Source organism: Boleophthalmus pectinirostris, unplaced genomic scaffold (assembly GCF_026225935.1).
Source record: "Boleophthalmus pectinirostris isolate CB_2022bp ecotype Guang Dong unplaced genomic scaffold, ASM2622593v1 HiC_scaffold_3, whole genome shotgun sequence".
In the NCBI taxonomy this organism is placed as follows: domain Eukaryota; kingdom Metazoa; phylum Chordata; class Actinopteri; order Gobiiformes; family Gobiidae; genus Boleophthalmus; species Boleophthalmus pectinirostris.
In genome coordinates this window covers 26864466-26883972 of record NW_026571299.1, presented here as the reverse complement: position 1 = coordinate 26883972, position 19507 = coordinate 26864466, and the positions used below count along the sequence as shown (strand labels likewise).

The 19507-nt window shown below is 38.9% G+C and overlaps 1 protein-coding gene across 4 annotated transcripts in view; it reads left to right on the top strand.

The window, feature by feature from the left end:
* Positions 1–18345, top strand: part of srgap2 (SLIT-ROBO Rho GTPase activating protein 2) — a 161967-nt gene extending 143622 nt beyond the window's left edge. For 3 of the 4 annotated variants that reach the window (XM_020920199.2, XM_055160741.1, XM_055160739.1), the window contains exons 17-23: positions 1790–2014; positions 2556–2629; positions 5456–5654; positions 7241–7378; positions 7923–8124; positions 8510–8620; positions 9245–18345. In XM_020920199.2, coding sequence (XP_020775858.2) covers positions 1790–2014; positions 2556–2629; positions 5456–5654; positions 7241–7378; positions 7923–8124; positions 8510–8620; positions 9245–9799 — 1504 coding nt within the window. In that variant the 3' untranslated portion in view covers positions 9800–18345. The remainder of the gene's footprint in view (positions 1–1789; positions 2015–2555; positions 2630–5455; positions 5655–7240; positions 7379–7922; positions 8125–8509; positions 8621–9244) is intronic. The other variant, XM_055160740.1, reaches the window with a different exon arrangement.
* The last annotated feature ends 1162 nt before the right edge of the window (positions 18346–19507 follow it).

Sequence of the window (19507 nt, the reverse complement as noted above, 5' to 3'; positions counted from 1 at the left end):
AGGTTATAAGCTCTCCTGATCCATCAGCAGTCCCACAACACCAGCCTCAATGTGGTCAAAGAACAACCACCAAGATTTACAGCGTCTGAGCCAGAAGACACCAAACCAAGTGTTCGGTTCTGTGCCGAAATACCAGACAAACCAGAGGCAGCCATCATGAGACCTCCAGGAGCTCAGCAAACGGGAAACAAACAAAGAAAAAAGAAGAAAAGTGCCAAGGCCGGATTCCACTGTTGTTTCAGGGATGAACCTGAAGGCAATGTAATCTACCTCAACTAGATTTACCCCAGGACCCCCCTTTCTTCCTTTCTCTATTCCCGTTTTCCTACTAACCCAGTACCCCCAAGCAAAAAAATAAATAAATAAATCCTGCCCTTAATTTAAATGAAATGTACTGTTGACTCAGGTGAACTATATAATTATCAGTTGAGTAATGAAATTAAATATAGTTCATTTGGGTGCTCAGTAACGCTTCACAAAGCTGTAAATAAATAAATACAATTAAATAAAAATATACATATAAATAAATTACACACAGACACACATACACACACTTATATATAAAAAAACAAACAAACAGCATGGTGTGTTATCTTTCATGCAAAATAGATAATACCATATAATAATTATTTGTCACTATTTTATATGACTCTAGACTTGTGTTTATAACCTTGCCCACTGATTACATCTGACCTACCACAGTCTCTGGGTCATCTACAGCGTGGCGGTCCTCTGGGTGCCAGCTCTACCACCCCCATGCACCTTAGCTATACAAACAAATTGATTTCATTTTGGCATACGGTGCCATCATAGCTCTGTATTCCTCCAGTGGGTACACACTGTTCTCAACATAATCATTGCAACAGTGAAGAGCCAAGCCCTAAGAACTGATTAGATTTTGAGTTGAAAACGTGAAAATACTGACTTTAAGTTTAAAGCAAGAAAGGGCTTTTAGAAACATTGTAGTAAATGAATCCGTGTATAATTTGTTCATTTGTTTTTAATATAAAACCAAAAATAAGAAAATGAAAAAACAACTGTTTTCTTCATTATTTGCCTCCAAAACCAAAATGGAAAAATTAATAATGATTTGTTTTTTTAGTTTTTGATTTGGAGTTTAAATGAATAATGGAAAAAACATATAATGACCGTTTCCCGTTTCTGTGACTTAAACTGCGATGCTGAACTTTTGCACCACATATGGACTGAACCAGGACTGAACCAGGTCCGAGACCAGACCAGAACCAGACCCAGACTGAGACCAGGACTTAGACCAGGACCAGGCCAGGATTGAGTCCAGGACGAGACCGGGAACAGGACCAGAACTGGACCAGTACTGAGACCGGGACTGAGACTGGGACCAGACTAGGACTGAAAATGGTTTAGTCCTGGTTTAGTCTTGGTTTAGTCTTGTTTTAGTCCTGGTTTAGTCCATATGTGGCGCAAAAGTCCCGCATTGCAGTTCAAGTCACAGAAATAGGAAACATTATCCGTTTTTTCCATTATTCATTTAAATACAAAATCGAAAAATAAAAAAACGAATCATTGTGCATTTTTTTCATTTTGGTTTTGGGGACAAATAATGAAGAAAACTGTTGTTTTTTTTTGTTTTCTTATTTTTGGTTTTATATTGAAAAATGAATGAACAAATGATACACAGATTGAAATGGTTGGTTTTGTTATTATCTGTGTTATTGTGACTGTTGGTTTCAGATTCCTTATTTTCAGCAAAGTTTTGTGGAGCAAAGTCCTTGAAGTAACCACACTGTCTCTGTTCCTCTGCTTCCAGCTTGTCCCAGTACAGTGAAGAGAACATGATGGACCCTTACAACCTGGCCATTTGCTTTGGTCCCACACTCATGTCGGTCCCCGAAGGCAACGACCAGGTGTCATGTCAGGCTCACGTGAACGAGCTGATCAAAACCATCATCATCCACCACAGCGACATCTTCCCCTCCGCTCAGGACCTGCAGGGGGCGGTATACACCATCCCGGGCACTGGAGACCACTTCTGGTGAGAGGACTTTCATTGTATCCAAGGGGTTCAGACTGATGAATAACTTTGATGGTTCAAAATACAATAACCTGTGATCTTTTGAGTGATCTTCTGAAATCTATAAATAGAAAGTCTGGTTTTGTCTGTAGACACTGGATTGGACTTTGGTTCATTATTATACTAGACCATTTAGTTTAATGTTGTTTTCTGAAAAATAACCAGAATTGTGTTTTAATTTCTTGTATTAGTAAGTTTGCATATGGCATTTGTCTGCCTAAAGTGTGTCCTTTCAGAAAGCACAAAACTACTTGATGTTGTGGTAGAATCTAAGAAGAAATGTGGCTTCTATTCAGGCATTCTTGATTACAAAAAATATACAAAAAAGAAAAATTGTATGCTTAAAAATCTAGTTTGTGTTCAACAGTATGGGGTTGGTTAATGTTGCATTTTAGAAACACACTTTAGTCAAATACAGAAGCAAAATAATATATATAGCCATACTTTTCCTGTTTGTTAATATGTTTTTAACTCTTCCTTCCCTTTGTTGCCTCTCCTCCAGTGATAGTCCGCACTGTGAGCCCCCTCTAGTGGAGGAACCTGCTCCTGACATCTCAGCCGGCAACAGTGATGATGGTGAGTAACACCGTTGGGCAAGTTACTTCAAAATTCTAATGTGTTATTTAAAACTTGTTACTGCCATTTCAAAGTAAGTTGTTACATTACAACCTTACTGCATTTAAAATGTAAAACATTACACGACTACTGCAGCACTTTAACTTACTCCTCTCACCAAAATAACTGATTGTCAAATAACAATCAGCGAGTGAAGATGCCAAACTTTTGCGCCCTATACAGACTAAACCATAGCTGAATTGGGAGTAAACCAGGACTAAACTAGGACTAAACCAGAGGTGAACCAGGTCTAAACCAGGTCTAAACCAGGACTAAACCAGAACTAAACCAGAGCTGAGCCAGGACTGAACCAGGACTGAACCAGGACTGAGCCAGGACTAAACCAGAGGTGAACCAGGTCTAAACCAGGTCTAAACCAGGACTAAACCAGAGCTGAGCCAGGACTGAACCAGGACTGAACCAGGACTGAGCCAGGACTAAACCAGAGGTGAACCAGGTCTAAACCAGGTCTAAACCAGGACTAAACCAGAGCTGAGCCAGGACTGAACCAGGACTGAACCAGGACTGAACCAGGACCGAACCAGAACCAAACCAGGACCAAACCAGAACCAAACCAGGATTAATCTTGGCCTAGGACTTGGAACCCCGAGCTGTGGAGCAGTGTGTCTGCAAAGCACGATCGGGCGTCAGCTGCGATTAACCCCGTGATTTTTGCTAATTTGTATGAAGAAAAACGAAAAACCCACCACTTCAATCCAGGTTAAAAAAGCACTGTGACACGTGTTACTGACATTTGTACCGAGTAAAATATTTTTTAAAAAATTCCCTGTAATGCTGAACATTACTGCGTTACAGCAAAAAGAGATGCATTACAGTAATTTGTTACTTTTATAACCTGTTACTCCCAACACTGTGAGTCTTATTTCACCTTCTGTGTACAAATCATGCACTCATATCTTTGGCCTGTTTATGAAAACTGACAATTAACAATTACAATTAGGTTTCAAGGTCATGTTCACAGATTTTCAAACTGTTTAGAATGGAACTACTTTATTTTTAACTGTTTCCAGCTGTCCAAATGTGTTGATTCTGTCTAGGGTGACCAGATTTTCCGAATTAAAAACTGGGACATTCTCGGTTTGGAGCTGTTAGTAATAATAAAATTGTGAAATGAGTGCGTACTTAACGAAAACTGTTCTGCACTCGGCCCGTTCATGACTAACATGTGTCAGTATAGTCACATTTTCATCTTTTCTGTATTTTCCCTAAAAAGTGATAATTTATGCCTCTCTTTACAGTCAGCAGGTATCATATTGGTCAAAAATAGGGACACCTGGGACATTTCTTTTATAAAACTGGGACAAATCATTGGTTTTGGATAAATCTGCTGGGACAGGGAACACAAGGCTCAAAACTGGGACTGTTCCGGGTAAACAGGGACGTCTGGTCACCCTAATTCTGTCATCAACATTCCCTGGGGGTATGAAGTTAACTGGAATTACTCTTCTTTTAGCTCTGTTACTGAAGTTGAACTGTAACATGAGCTTTATTTTAACACAATCTGACCATAAAGTATTGGTTTTTGTTGGTTTGGTTGGAACTACAACTCAGGAGCTGAATTATGCTATGAACAAAGAGTTTTTCAGTTTGTCACTCTCACCTTCTTTGTTCAAATCAAACCCCTAAACAGCACCATGAACGCTCATATTGATCACTGAAAATGTGTCACCATGATAACTGATAAACAATAGAGATACATGTAGAACCCCCCTAGCGTGATGTCACTACAAAGTATTAATTCCAATCAGTGTATCGTTCGTTCATTCATTTTTCAATATAAAACCAAAAAATAAGGAAAAAAAAATAACCGTTTGTCTCCAGAACCAAAATGAAAAGACAGATAACGATTTGTTTTGTCAGTTTTCAATTTTGTGTTTAAATTAACAACGGAAAAAATGGATAACCAACGTTTCCCGTTCCTGTGACTTAAACTGTGATGCCGGACTTTTGCACCACATACAGACTAAAACAGGACTAAACTGTTTTCAGTCCCGGTTTGGTCTCGGTCCGGTCCCAGTCTGGTCCCAGTCTGGTGCCGCTCTGGTCCCAGTCTCAGTTCCGGTCTGGTTCGGGTCTAGTCCCGATCTCAGGCCCAGACTCGGTCCGGCTTTCAGTTCCGGTCTCAGTCTCAGTCCTGGTCCCGGGCTCAGTCTTGGTCTGGTTCTGGTCTAAGTCCTGGTCTCAGTCCCTGTCTGGTTCCAGTCTGGTTGGATCTGGTTTAGTCCTGGTTCAGTCCGTATGCAGTGCAAAAGTCCGGCATCACGGTTTATGTTATCAGTTTTTTTTTTATTATTCATTTAAACACAAAATCGAAAACTGAAAAAACAAATCATTATTTGTTTTATTCATTTTGGTTTTGGAGACAAATAATGAAGAAAATAGTTGTTTTTTTTCATTTTCTTATTTTTGGTTTTATATTGAAAAACGAATGATACATGGATTAATTCCTTACTCTTGTTTTCCAAATGTCACTATTCTTCACCTAAATGAATGTAAGACTTTACTACTTTCTATATATATATTCTATATTCTACATGAAATTATTGGGCACAGGGACTTTTAAAACTATACCACTATACTGTCTGACCCTGTTTCTTGTCAACTTTGCTGCTTTGCTTCTTGCTCAGGATATGTAAAACAGATTGATGCACTCACTCTAACCTGCTTTGCAATAACCTGCCTTTTCCATCTCTTTCCTTCACTTCTGTTTCTTCTTTCTGTTTGTCCGTGTCGCTCCCCGTCCCCCGTCCGTCTCCTTAAACACAGGCTCGTTGGCTGTTTCAGACTGCGACCCGTTCGAAGCCGTGGCCCGGTTCGACTACACCGGACGCACCAATCAGGAGCTGTCGTTCAAAAAGGGGGCGGTGCTTCTGCTGTACCGCCGCGCCTCCACTGACTGGTGGGAGGGGCGCTACAACTGCACCGACGGACTCATACCGCACCAGTACATCGTCATACCAGACACGTAAGACACCGCAGATACTCACAGATTTTCACCTCTCAAGTGTGATGATAAATGATAATATTGAAACTACTTTTTGCCACTAGTAGAACTGTCACAATAACAAATTCTGAAGCAAGATATACTGTATTACTGCATAGAATAATAAGAATAAATGATAATATTGAAAGTATTTTATAGAAGTTAAATATTCAACCCTGTACAGTTCAAATCTTACCGTATTAAGACTAAAATAACAAAAAACTCTCCATTAATGCAAAGGAAAATGTACACACAAAAATATTGAGTCAATATAGTAATTATTGTGACTGACCTAACCACTAACAATAATTCCAAAGATGGATAATTCCAGAAAGTACAATATTATTAATAAACAAATAGCATGATTAAATACTTGCATAGAAATTACTTATCTGACCCTCTAAAACAGACATGTCAAACTCAGGCCAGGGGACAAATTTGGCCTGTGATATATTTATATTTGGCCCATGAGATCATATCAAACATGTATTAGAGCTACATGTCGGCTACAGGTATTCTATAGAGACATTATTTATTTAAAATGTTATTATTTTCTATTTTGCTTGTTCTGGATTCAATGTTTAAGCAAAACTATTAGTAAACATTTATTTTAAGAAACTGTTTAACATTACATATCTTGAAAGAAGAGAAAACATTCAAAATTTTTCAATAAATATGTAGTTTGGCCCACAACTTAAATCCAGTTTTTAATTTTGGCCTTTGTGAATTTGAGTTTGACACCCCTGCTCTAAAACGTACATATTTTAGTGCAATAGTTGAAAATGTACTGGTGATGCATATTGAGCTATAAAAAAAATCAAAAATAGATTCCAATCACAATAATCTTGTATGTATTTAATTAAATGTAAAAATGTCAAATGTTGACATGATTATATTTTAGATTTGACTTACCTAGATTCCCCTTCAATTCAGTTTCTGTTGTTTCTAATTCTTTTCCTGGATGGACATACTATAGTAAGCACACTGTAAAAAAGAGCCAAAGCTGGTATAAGTTACAAAATAGCTTCACAATAAAAAATATGACAGTTATAAGTATTGTCAGTTTTTTAAGAGATCCATATTAACTATAAATGTTATACTCTTAAGTAAGAAACTATAAGTGTATTTGTGAGGGGTAAGTGTGTGTTTTACCAGCTATACATAAAATATTACTCTTGCTAATCTTATTTTGTATTTTATTAAAGTGTAGTTGACATGACTACATTTTTGATTTCAGAAAAAAAAATCTCTTCTCTTAACTATTTTGTATCATTTTACTTCCTGATTCTGGTTGAGCAGATAGAGGTAATTTTGTCATTTTCCCTATAAAGAAGAAGAAGAAGCACCAAAACTGTTGTTAAGTTGCGTAATAGTTCTGATTAAACATACAGTAGATGTTATGTTCCAAGAAACTTGAAGTCGGGAAGAATGGTCCTTTCATTTGCGAGGGGTGTGGTTGGGAGGAATTTTTTATTTGTGTTCCTGGTTTTTCCTGGCAATTCCCTGAGATTTCTACTTCCCGGTGTGATTGGATTCTTTAGAAAACTGTCATGTGTGTTTGTTTTCAGGTCTGATGGAGGAAGGGGAAGTCCTAAAGCTGATCCAGACATGAAAGAGCTGCTGGAAGAGCGAGTGGCCACCAGGGGGAGTGCTGCTTCACCCACAGGACCACATGTGGCTGATATTTATCTTGCAAACCTCAACAAGTAAGTTTATTACTGCGTGAATATTCCAAATCCTGGGTTATCTTTACTTGCACACCAAAATCTGATCGTAATCTGATTTCTGGAGTTATCAGATTATTGAAATAGCAGATAAATAGTGATGTCTAATGAGTAATCTGGTTTCTGTCTCATTGTTTAGTTGTGCAGTTTGTTAAAATTGTGCAAAATGTGTGTATATGAAAATGTCCCTTTTGGATCAGTAACGTTTGTCTAATGTTCCAAAGAATGTTTATTAGTGTTTTATAAATATATTTAAAGTTTGCGTCAGTGGTACACACTGAGTACCACCAAAGAAAAGATTTGGATTTCCGAGTACCACCAGATCTAAACCAAGGTCGAAAAGTGGACTACATAATTTCTACTTAAATAAAAATTTTAAGGAGTGCAAAAAATTGGATGAGCTGAATTAGGCAAACGTACAAACTAAAGAGCTGTCAAAGTGCTACCCGAAGGAGCGTGTTTACCAAAGTTTGAGAAACACTGGTCTGAGTCATTCTTGTATGTGTAATGCTGGTGTGTTGTTCAGGATGAGGAAGCGTCCGGAGTCCACCAACGTCAGAAGAACTTTCCGAGGCTCAGACAGTGAAAGCACGGCCCCCAGTGCAGGCGTCAGGACCGCCTCTCTGCCTGTGGGGGGCGCTCTGGTGAAGGAGAGCCCAGACAAGAGACCAGTCAGTGCCCACAGCATCCTCAACTCAGTCACCAGGCACTCCTCTCTCAAGAGCAAGGCAAGGCATCAGGTTCTATAGTATTGGTTTTCTTAAAAGTGCAGTATGGAACATTTCTGGTGGAGGGTAAGCCACCTGCTTGTCTCCATGGAGATGCTATTGCTTTGCTTAGAATGTTCCAAAGTATGGCATTATACATATGCACTGCCATGGAGACAAGCAGAGAACATTACACCACAAATTACCCTTCAGATCTGGAGATGTAACCCCACTCACTGTAAAAATACATGTTGTCCAGTATTTTTGAGCTCCCATAATGAAATAAATGTAAGATGTTTTAAAGCCATACTCCGGAAAATTTCAGCAAAAGTTACAATATAAATTATAAAGTTACATATCTTTAATATCTGTCACACAATAAACTAATATTGTTTTGTGTCTTTAGGTGGAAAGCCCACAGTTGCGTAAATCAACTCCTGCAGGGCGCTCTAAAAGCTTCAGTAACCACAGACCGCTGGACCCAGAAGTCATCGCACAAGTGGAGCACAGTTCACAGGTAAAACTAAAACTACTCAGCCATAAATCTGTTCTATCAAAATGTTTACCTTGGCCTGCAAGATGAATTCCTACATTTTTTGTGATTTCACAAAATCCATCTTGATCCTCTCCTGCTGTTGCATTTGGGCTTGAGTCACTGCATGAGCGTCCAATCACAGAGCAGCGAAGCCAACAGTGAAGCAATCAAACGAACCAAAGCAAACATAGCAGCACATGTAGATGACAGTATGCACATCTTAAGGACTTCTTGAAAAATGTGCAGAGGAAAGCGATTTCTGCATTTGTTACCGGGAAAGACTTTGTCTGTGCTTTTTCACTTCTCTGTTGTGACACTTCCATCAATCCATTTGAAGTACTTGTCTGCCTGATTATTTTCAAGGCAATTTTTTTAGAGCCATCTAAGAGTTATAATGTGTAGAACACAAATCAAGTGGCCTCTGCCAGGTTGCCAAACACATTATGGCCGGATAAATTAGAATCTAAAATATGGCTGTGTGCTGGACATCTTGTGTGTCAGTGCTGTGGCCTGTTGAATCTTCCATGGTGAATAGTCTGATGAACTGTATTTGAATCTTGTAGTACTACACATCCTGTAATGGGCTGTTCTGATCATCTTTTCTAGGACATAGAAGCGGCCATGAGCACGGCACTGAGTGAGCTCCGTGAGCTGGAGCGTCAGAGCTCGTCCAAACACACCCCGGACGTGGTGCTGGACACTCTGGAGCAGCTGAAGGGGGTGGGGGGAGGAGGAGGGGGGTCTGGGGGGGCATCTGAGCCCTCCAGCCCGCTCCACTCCAGACTGCTCCGGGACAGCGAGGGGACCAGCTCTCACCACCCACACCCGCTCCAGCGCAGTGCCTCTTCTGCCAGCGATGTGCCCTCCTCCTTCAGACCCAAAAGTCAACCACGGAGCCCCCTCCCCTCCGCCACCTCCCCCTCCCTCTCTTCCTCCGCCCTCTCCACCTCTGTGCCCTCCTTCAGGGAGCTCAGACCTCCAGCCACCAGACCCAAACCTGTGGTGTTTCCTAAAGGCACCGGGGGCAGTGGAAGTCCTGCTATGGGGTCTCCAACCTCCACTGTCCCTCCCACAGCGCCCCCTCCTGTGGGACACTCTCTAACCCATACCCCCCCTCCACCTCCTCCACCACAGGCCAATGACAAATCATGTCCTGCTTAGACGACTAACATGGAGTATCAAACATGAGAGGTGCTCTTGTCTTTTTAATCACAGCTCATTTTAACAGAGAAGACTTTTGTGCTTTCACCAGCTCTTTTATAATTGTTACAGAACCCATCCTGATAAATTTGATCATTTATTCATCTAAAAAAGGCTCAATATACTAATGAAATTCTATCACCATTTTCCACTGTGTGTGCTTTGGGTTCAATAAGTATAATAAAAATGTTGAGCTTTTATAAAGCCTAAATATTTTATGAAATCTTCCAGGTGTAAAAGGATATTTAGTTCAAACCTGGATTTATGTTTTGTTTCACTGGAAACAATTTAAAATCCAGGTGAGCTGAAATTAAGTATTTAGTTGGAAATTTATTTCTCAAAATTTTATAAAACTGAACCTTTAATCTAAATGAGCTTTGGTTACAACAGCCAGAACACTTTATTATTCTCATGTCAAAACCAGCTGCAAAATGACATGTAGCATTGAAATATAAGTGTCCAGATGGACTTGTGCCAATCTGCCCCTGAGTCCTTCCTGTTCCACCTGTAGGACTTCTGCCATCAGAGATTCTGGGAGCGTCACTGGATTTAACCTATTTTCTAAAGGGATCAGGACTCCGGATGGAAAATTGCAACTCGATAAATCCAACTTTAAATATTTGTACTGGAGTGTGCAAGAGATGGCCTTGCCTTTACATACAAAAAGCACTATTTAAATGTGTAATATAGACATTTTTCTTTCTTCAAATGGCCTATTGCAAGTGGAAAAAAGTGTTTGAATATTAAGACTGTGAAAAGCTACAAATACAACACTGACTTGCTGCTTGTATAAATAAAGTTGGACCTTTTTGAATCACTCAAAGACTTTAAAAAAATGGTCCAAATATGAGCAAAACGTGACTAAGAGCTTTATGTTTTATCACCTCTTCCATTATTTGTAGATGGTGATTTTGTTGTGCTTTGATTGTGTAGTATCAAAAAGAGACGTTTAACAGCAGTGGATGAGAGCGCTTTGAAAGGGGCTGGCTACCTGTACACAAATGAAGTTTTAATACAATTTATGCATTTAAACTATGAATTTAGTTTGGATTTGTGGTGATAAAAACTAATATAATTTGCTTTTATGCTACCTGAAAGATGAAATTGTATGTTTTTGGCTCAAATCTACTGGGGCATTGCTCATTTAGTAAAACCGTGCATACATCAAAAATCACGCTTTTAAAATTTGCCATATTTAGTCGCACATTCTTTCATCGATATTTAAAATTTTAAAGATAATGTATACAGGATTTTACTTTTTTTTTTTTTTTTTTTTCAGAAACAACCAAATTGAGCTCCAGATTTCAAATAAACAGTGAAATATTTGTTCAACAGACACAAACTTTGCATCGAACTCTGTAACAATTAAGAAAGAACGCATTTTTTTTCAAGCCTTCTGACTGGCCAAAACAAAAACCAGTAGTGCCGATTTTAATTTTAAACCCACAGGGATACAATTATACAATTACCGTAAATTCTGGACTATAAGCCGCTACTTTTTTTCTCACACTTTGAACCCTGCGGCTAATAAAACGATGCGGTGAATATATGGACGGATTCTTTGTTTGGCACATTGTTCATTCATATAAACGGTCTATGGTTTGGCAACACAGTGGATATGCGCAGCCTGAGAGCAGAGAACGCCGCTGTATGTGCAGTTACACATGGATCTAGGGTTCACTCAAATAGTTTATTGCCGTGTGATAAAATAAGTTATGATGTTAAATGAGCATTAGTGAGGGGGATATGTCTTACTTGTTTGCGTAAATGACGAGAAGAAATGTCTCAAACTTCAGTAGCCGGACATCCAGTCAGACCTGATTGACAGAACTAACCCCTCCCCCGTGAGAGTCTGAAATCTGCTGAAATCCTCCGAGAACCTGACATGATACAGACAGAACAGAGACTCTTTCTGCAGGAGACATGCGATGTAGAGCGCTGGGAGAGACGGCAAGGAAGTTTTGAACAGTTATTTTGCGCTTCATACACACACCCTCCTCATGGGAAACACACGAAGAAATGCAGATGATGCAGCTTTTAAGTTAAAGACGATTGATGTGACTGTGGAATAAGGAAACAGAGCTGCTGCACGTGAACTCGACATCAGTGAGTCGATGGTGAGATTTTGGCGACGGCAGCACGACGAACTGACTCAATCAAAAAAGACGACAAAAGCTTTCAGAGGCAATAAAAGCAGACGGCCCGAACTCAAAAACGTTCTTGAAGAAGTGGACACCTGCTGCTTATATTCAGGTGTGGCCTATATATGTACAATTTTAAAATTTTGTTAAAATTTCATTGATGCGGCTTATATTCAGGTGTGCTCAATAGTCTGGAAAATACGGTATATTATAGAACCCTAAGTGCAGGTGGCCACGAACTACCGACTTTACATGGGTTTGAAGTTACCTTACGATTATTAATCTATTCAAATCAAAAATATCTCCTCACCAAGTCCTTCAAATCAGGAAGTAACCCACGAATACCCAAACATAACAACAGAATTCGTGTACGTGAAGCCAGCCTCTTCACATGTGTATAGCAATAAACAAAAGAGCAAGCTGGCTGTTTTAAACCGTTTAATTTTCTCTTCGCTCAATGTAACGGACCAGTGAACACATTGATGATATTTTGGGACTGTGCACGTAGCTCCACCTGGCTGCGTGGAGGTTTTCTGTGGCAGCTAAAAACATCCCTTCAGGTTTTTCATGCATGCTGGGGCCATGGACAGCAGCAGCAGCAACAGCAGCAGTAGTAGTAGTAGTACTAGTAGTAGTAGCCACAAAGGCAAACTAATGACAACTTGGAAATTAACTTTTGGACTAAAATTCAAAAGGGTTTTTACTATTTTAATGTTTGTTGTTTAATATTCATAACTGGAAACGTGACGCAGAGGATAATGGAGCACTGCAAAAAATGGGAAATCTGCATCAGTTAAATTTACTAGAATTATAATTTTGGTTTTTACTTTATGTTTTAGGATATATATTTTTTTAATATTCTGATGATGAAGGGTACACCACTCGTTTTTCTCTATGAAGATCTTATTGCTTTGCCTGGAATGTCCCACAGTACAGCATTAAACTTAAATTTCTCCGTGGATCAAGCATGCCAAGTTGCAGGTCAGATTTGTGGAGAGGCGATCTCACTCACAGTAAAAAAAATACGGATTTTTCGATGCATTTCTGAGCAATAAAAACGCTTGTATTCATTGCGCAATCCATACTGGGAAGGATTTTCTGAAAAAGTGAGCATCAAACCGCCATGTTTGTTTTCCCAGTGGGACGTGTCTATTGACAAAGTCGATCTTTTCTAGTCTTTTGAATCATATCACTTTTGTTTCTGGTTCTGATATTGTCGTATTTTACTTTTGGGATTCGGACATTGTAATTGTGTGGTTGTTGGATGTCCTAACACCGGAAAACGGCTTGAGAAATTTGTTTGTGAACTCCATAAATGCAAAAGGGAATCAGATGTGTGTGACTGCAAACCTCCGTTCAAACTCTTTCTCTTCCCAATGGAATTGAAAAATAGTGAAAGGCGAAGGCGATGGGCAGTACTGATCCACAGGAAGGACCAAAAAGGAAACCTTTGCCTGCCTAAATCATCTCGAGAACATTTTGTATATTTGAAAAGTCAACGCCAGAGCGAAGTACCTCTCGCTTAACAAACAGGATCCCGCTTTGATTGCGCTCCACATACAAAATGTTCGTTGCAGTCAAAGGTTTTCTTTTTGGTCCTTCCTGTGGATCAATACTGGTTTGATACTCACTTTTCCGGAAAATCCTTCCCAGTATGCATTGCGCAATGACCGGAAGTCCAAGATTCTTGATGCATCTACTGAATAAATGTGAAATGGATATGTTGAATGCCAAACTGTTGAACATTCAAGCGACTTCATCTCCGTGGAGACAAGCAGGTGGTGGACATTACACCAGAAATGTTATTCATTTTGGAACACTGAAATCAAATTCAGTACGCTTTTAGAGTAAGACAAAAAATCATATTGGCAGATAATTTTTGGCCTGTTGAGGAAAAAAAAAATTGGAAAAAGTAAAATCTAAATATCTAAAACTACTAAAGTGACATAACCTTTCCTGGATTCTTCTAAATTTAGGTGTTGCAGGAATTCCCTTTTTTTTGCAAATAGTGAGATAAGCACAACCGTGACCACCTCATCCAATGCGATTTTATATTAGCGTTTTTGATATAATTTCTCATGTTGATTGTTGACGCTATGGTGAAAATGTGGAGCCGTGTACCAGGTTTAAACAGGTGTAAGTTAGCATGTGTGTGTGCCTATGTGAGCATGCATGAATGTCCAGTCCACCACAGTCTGAGAAGCACCAACTTTGATCACTGTTTGGCCAATCGAATGGACCATGTTGATAAATGAATGAATATGCACTCTATGTATGCGGTTAAAGCGAATGCAGAGACAATATAGACCCTTTTAAGAGAAACTGATACTTTGCAGCAGTGGCATGACGCTTGGGGGGGAGGGGTTCTACATGTATCTCTAAAGTGGAATGTTTATTGTAGTTTATATATAGTTGCTTCCATTTCCTTATTTCAAGAAAGTGGTAGAGATTTTATTCAATCTGTACGATTTGAGTCTAAGGTTACGTTTACACTGAAACGTATCACCGTATCGGAAACTATCTGCGTCCACACACGTCGTTTCTGTGTCCGCAAGCCTCCCCTATTCACACAGCTTTGCCCGTATTTGTTTATGCTTTACAGAAACAAAACTTAAAACCGCATTTGCATAAACTAAGTGCTCAAAAAACAGCTCGCTTCTTGTGCGCTGATGTGGTTCAGCTTCTGTCGGACTAAAGGACATGACTCAGTGGAATATGAGTGTTCTTTCTGTGACAGAGGGGTGTTCTGCTGATGGTGAGTCTGTTCTGTGCTTCTATCTTGTTGGAGATGGTTCATATTAAACTTTTCAGAGATTATACGTCTGCAGGTCGTACGCACAGACTGTATATATGAATGGACATATATTCTAGCCTCTTAGCGTTTTGGCAGTGAATTACTTGCGCGGCGCATAGACCTACGTCAGCGTTTTCAGGCGTCCTCACAGTGCCAGATCAGATCAAATGAATTCATGGGAGCTGGCAGCACCAGATCCTTCCGTCTCTGGAGCCATTTTCCATCGGATTAGTGTGGACGAACACTGCATCCGCAACGAAAACAACTTGAATATATACTAGTGTGGATGAGGCCTAAGATTGTCTCAGACGAATGAAGATTGTTGCTCGAAATGGAGTGAGAAGAAGTAAGACTAAAACACTATGGTTACAGTGCCCACATTAGCGAACACCGTCAAAAAGCGTCTATAAACTTTTAAACACATTTCCAGGAGCTGTGATCAGTCTGAACATTCATGGTCCTGTTTAGGTGTTTGATTTTCAACAAAAAGGCTAGTTTGCGACTGTCATTTTTGTTCAAGAGCATAAATCAGATCACCTAAGCAACTCTTTTTGATCAGATTGTACTAAAATAAATCGTCAGACAGCGCAAGATTGTTGCTCGAAATGGAGTGAGAAGAAGTAAGACTCTTTTTAACCCACTCCGGTATCAGAACACACAAAAAAAAAACATGGTTATAGTGCCCACATTAGCAAACACTGTCAAAAAGCATCTATAAACTCAAGAAAAAAGTACCAAATGGATTTAAACGACTCATTTTCAGGAGCCTGTGATCAGTCCAAGCGTTCATTGTCCTGTTTAGGAGTTTGATTTTCAACTAAAAGGCTAGTTTGTGACTGGTATTTTTCTTTAAGAGCATAAATCAGCTCACCTGTTCCACTTAAGCAACTCATTCTGATCAGATTGTACTAAAATAAATCATCAGACAGAGCATTGCCTCCAGTTAGAATCACACCCCCAGGGAACGATGATGACATCAGCTGCAAAGTATCCGCATTTTGGCTTAAACATTTTCTTAACAACTGCAGTTCCACGCCTGGGTGATCGTTTCTTGACACTGTGGTCATGTAGTCACCTATTAACCCGGATAACCCTGGAGTTTAGACCTGTGGAAATTCCGAAATGCATGCGAATCTGACGTTATTTTTCGGGATTTCAGTCTCACTCCTGTATGTTGTTAAAATGTGCACTGTGAACTGATTCCCGGTTTGAAAACATAAAATGAAAAATCAAATCGCAGTTGCCGTACTTGACAGAAAATCCAGAAAATCATTTGTGCATTTACTTTGAAAGGGTCTATCTTTGTCACTGCAATTGCAAACCAGCTTTATTTTGAAAAGACCAAAACGCATTGTAGCTTGCTCAATTGTAGCTTTTGAATTTACTAGAAAAATCTCCACTTTATCAATAGTATTAATTCACATTTTTAGCGTTTGCCAAAAATGGAATGAGGCCTTTTTTTTTGTTTTGTTTTTATCATTGTTAAATAAGTATTAAGTATTAGCCTGTATAACCACACTCATGACCAATCAGAATCATGTATCAAAAAGGGGGCGGGGTTTATGCAACTTTTCTGTGATTGGCTGGTTGTATGTAGTTCGAATGGAGCTCAATAGTGACACCCACCTCTTGGTTTCCGAGATAAATTTCCCATAATTTTTTTCCCGTAGATTTTAACAAAAAATATAATTATGTAGGAGTTTGAAAGCGCTATGTGCTAAAGGTGCACTATGTAACTTTTTGGATGGGGGTCAGTCACCTTCTTGTTTCTATGGTTATGTCATTGCTCTTTCTGGAATGTCCCACAGTATGACATAAAACAGCTCAACCTTACATTTATTCCATTACAAATGTTTTCATATCTCAAAAATGCTGAGAAAAACAGGCATTCTGACTGTGAGCGGGGTCGCCTCTCCATAGATCTGACCTGTAACTTAGTCTTTTTTTTTTTTTTTTTTGCTCACAAAGATGATAGAAAGGTTTAACACCATACTGTGGAACATTTCAGACAAAGCAATAATATGGAGGAAGAAAGTTTTCAGAAATATTCGTGTGTAGATATCCGTAGTCAGGCTGGCGCCACCTAGTGTGTCCACTAGATTTAATTTCTCTCCAGCGACTAGATCAGGAATCAGAATACACTAGACTTTTTTGTGAACTGCTGATTGGCTGGTGCGAGTTCGGGCACCAGCCAATCAACGAAGAGCCATACATTCTGTGTTGGCAACGATTCCCGAGATCGAGATAAAAGCCACAACAAAGAGAATGTTTGGTAAATTTTATCAAGGAGAAAGACGTTATTGTCCTTCTTCCTACAGGATTTGGTGCATTACATACGTCACGACCAAATAGCAGCGATTGATTAAATGAAAAAAAGTACCCGCCTACCGTCAAGCGAACAAATTCTAATGCTGAGAGGTCAGACGGTTTCCACGAAGTGAAACTGGCTGATGAATCAGGCTAAGAACTCTGTGCATATTCGGCTATAGTTGATCATAAAGTAAATATTCGTAAACTCTCGAATGAGTCCAGTCGTACACAAAATGCATTGTGTGTATTTTATCCATCAGAATACAAATTGAAAAGTTAATTTAAGTTTAAAGTATAAAAATTAAGTTAGTTAAATGAAAATTTAAGATTAAGCTTTCTTCAGTACCAATACGAATTCACAGACGCAACTCGACTGTCTAAAATCCGTCATCACTTCACAGGCATTGTTTATGGAGCAGAAGAACAACAATCGAGATGCCGGACTTTTGCACCGCATATGGACTGAACTAGGACCAAATTTAGGTTTAAAAGTATCTTAGGATATTATCTTCAACGTAGCTGGTGTAATAATTGAATCTTGGGAAAACGATTTATGGAAAATTTACTTCCTGAACTAGAGCAAACTTCGACGTGGGCGAGACTGTTGAGCTTTCTTGCATTAACCAACTTGAATTTTCCTGTTTCCTTTTATTAGTCATCCATCCCTCATACAAAATGCCAAAGAGGGAATTTTAAATAGTTAATATCCTGATTTGCCCCGCCCCTTGAAATGACACTTTCTTAAAAAAACAACGAATTTCCAGTCAAACCACATTGAACTTTTCCTTATAGTTTCTATTTTCTAGAGCACAAAATGCATTCCTAACGCCAGTTTCTTTCTAAAAATGTACAATATATTTTTTTTCTAAATGCCAGATTCTGTGCATAGAAGTTTCTCCATCTCAATCATTGTGCACTTGAACAACCTTTGGCCTGTGTGCAAACTGTGTGCGGATGATCTGAATATTGTGATATATGCATTTGTCGTGTCCGGTGGAAATTAAAACTAAAAAAGAGACTGTAATGTTAAATCTATTTATAGTTTTATCTGTATTTCTGGAAAATCCTGTGTCAGATGTACTTTGTATATACACACTTGTACATTTCAGAGGTACATTTTCTGTTTTCTTCTCTTTTTTGGTACAATATTAATGTACAGTAATAGCAATAGTGGTTTAATCAAATAGGCCTTATATAATTCTATGTGTAGTTCTTGTAGTAAATCTGTTTTTTTTAATAAACATTGCTTGCTATAAAAATGACTGAATGCTTTGTTAAAATATATTGTTTACATGTTTTTATTTATTCTTTTTGGCACTCCACCACTCTAGATATACTAGTTCAATCTTTAATTTCTATTACTAATGAAATCATGCTTTTATCTATCTCCTTAGACCAGGGGTGGGCAAACTACGGCTCGGGGGCTGTATGGGACCCTTTAATATTTTTAATCTGGCTCGCCAAACTTGAGTAATAATAATTTTCAGTGTTTTAAAAGTCATTTCAATAAATAGTAAATACCATGGGACTTGAAAGACAGATTTTGTTGTAATGCTTTGCGCTTGTTGAAAATCATTACAATCAGAGAGAGCAACCTGGTCCCCATGAGGCATCGGTGGGTCAGTTCATCACCACAGAAGCAGCTTATGAGGAGCACAGCCCATATTACATGATCGTTATATCCACAATGCAATGTGTGTATCTGTACAGGCCCATGAACATTTGTGTGATATTGGTCACACATGAGAATGTCTGTGTTTACTACTGTGGAACCAAAATATCATTTTTCATGACTTTTGTATATGTTAGTTGTGTGACTGTAGATCAGTGTGTTGTGTATCACCAGAAAAACAATAAATGGAAATTTGTTTCGTTCCAATTAGAATTTTAAGAGAAAGGAACTGTTAAAATTAGTGATTATCTCGAAAACTATTAATATTTTACAAAAAGTTTGTCCATCCCTGCCTTAAACCCAAGCAAACCCAAGCAAGAAGCAACAAAGTTACACAGTGCAGCTTTAAAGGGAATGTACCAGATTATGAGGAAGTAACTTCATTTCCATCTACACTAATTGACAGAGGTAGGACTTGCAAGTCACGACTTGGACATGAGTCAGAATTGAGTCACTGTTTTTAGGACTTGAGACTTGACTTGATAATATGGACTAAGACTTGAAGGTCAATGACTTGGAACTTGACTTGGACTCGAGGCCTGTGACTTGAGAAGACTTGATGCATCTCCTAAAAAAAAGTATATGTTTTTAGAAAATATTTTTCTCTTTGCAGTTGATAAATGCGGTGCTGAATTTTAAAGGAACAAACTGGAACATGTCTCTCCCACTTCTCTGTTTGTTACTTTGGATGTAACTGAAGCACTGAGATGGTATCCTCAAATGTACTGTAGTACTATATAGTACATCACAGC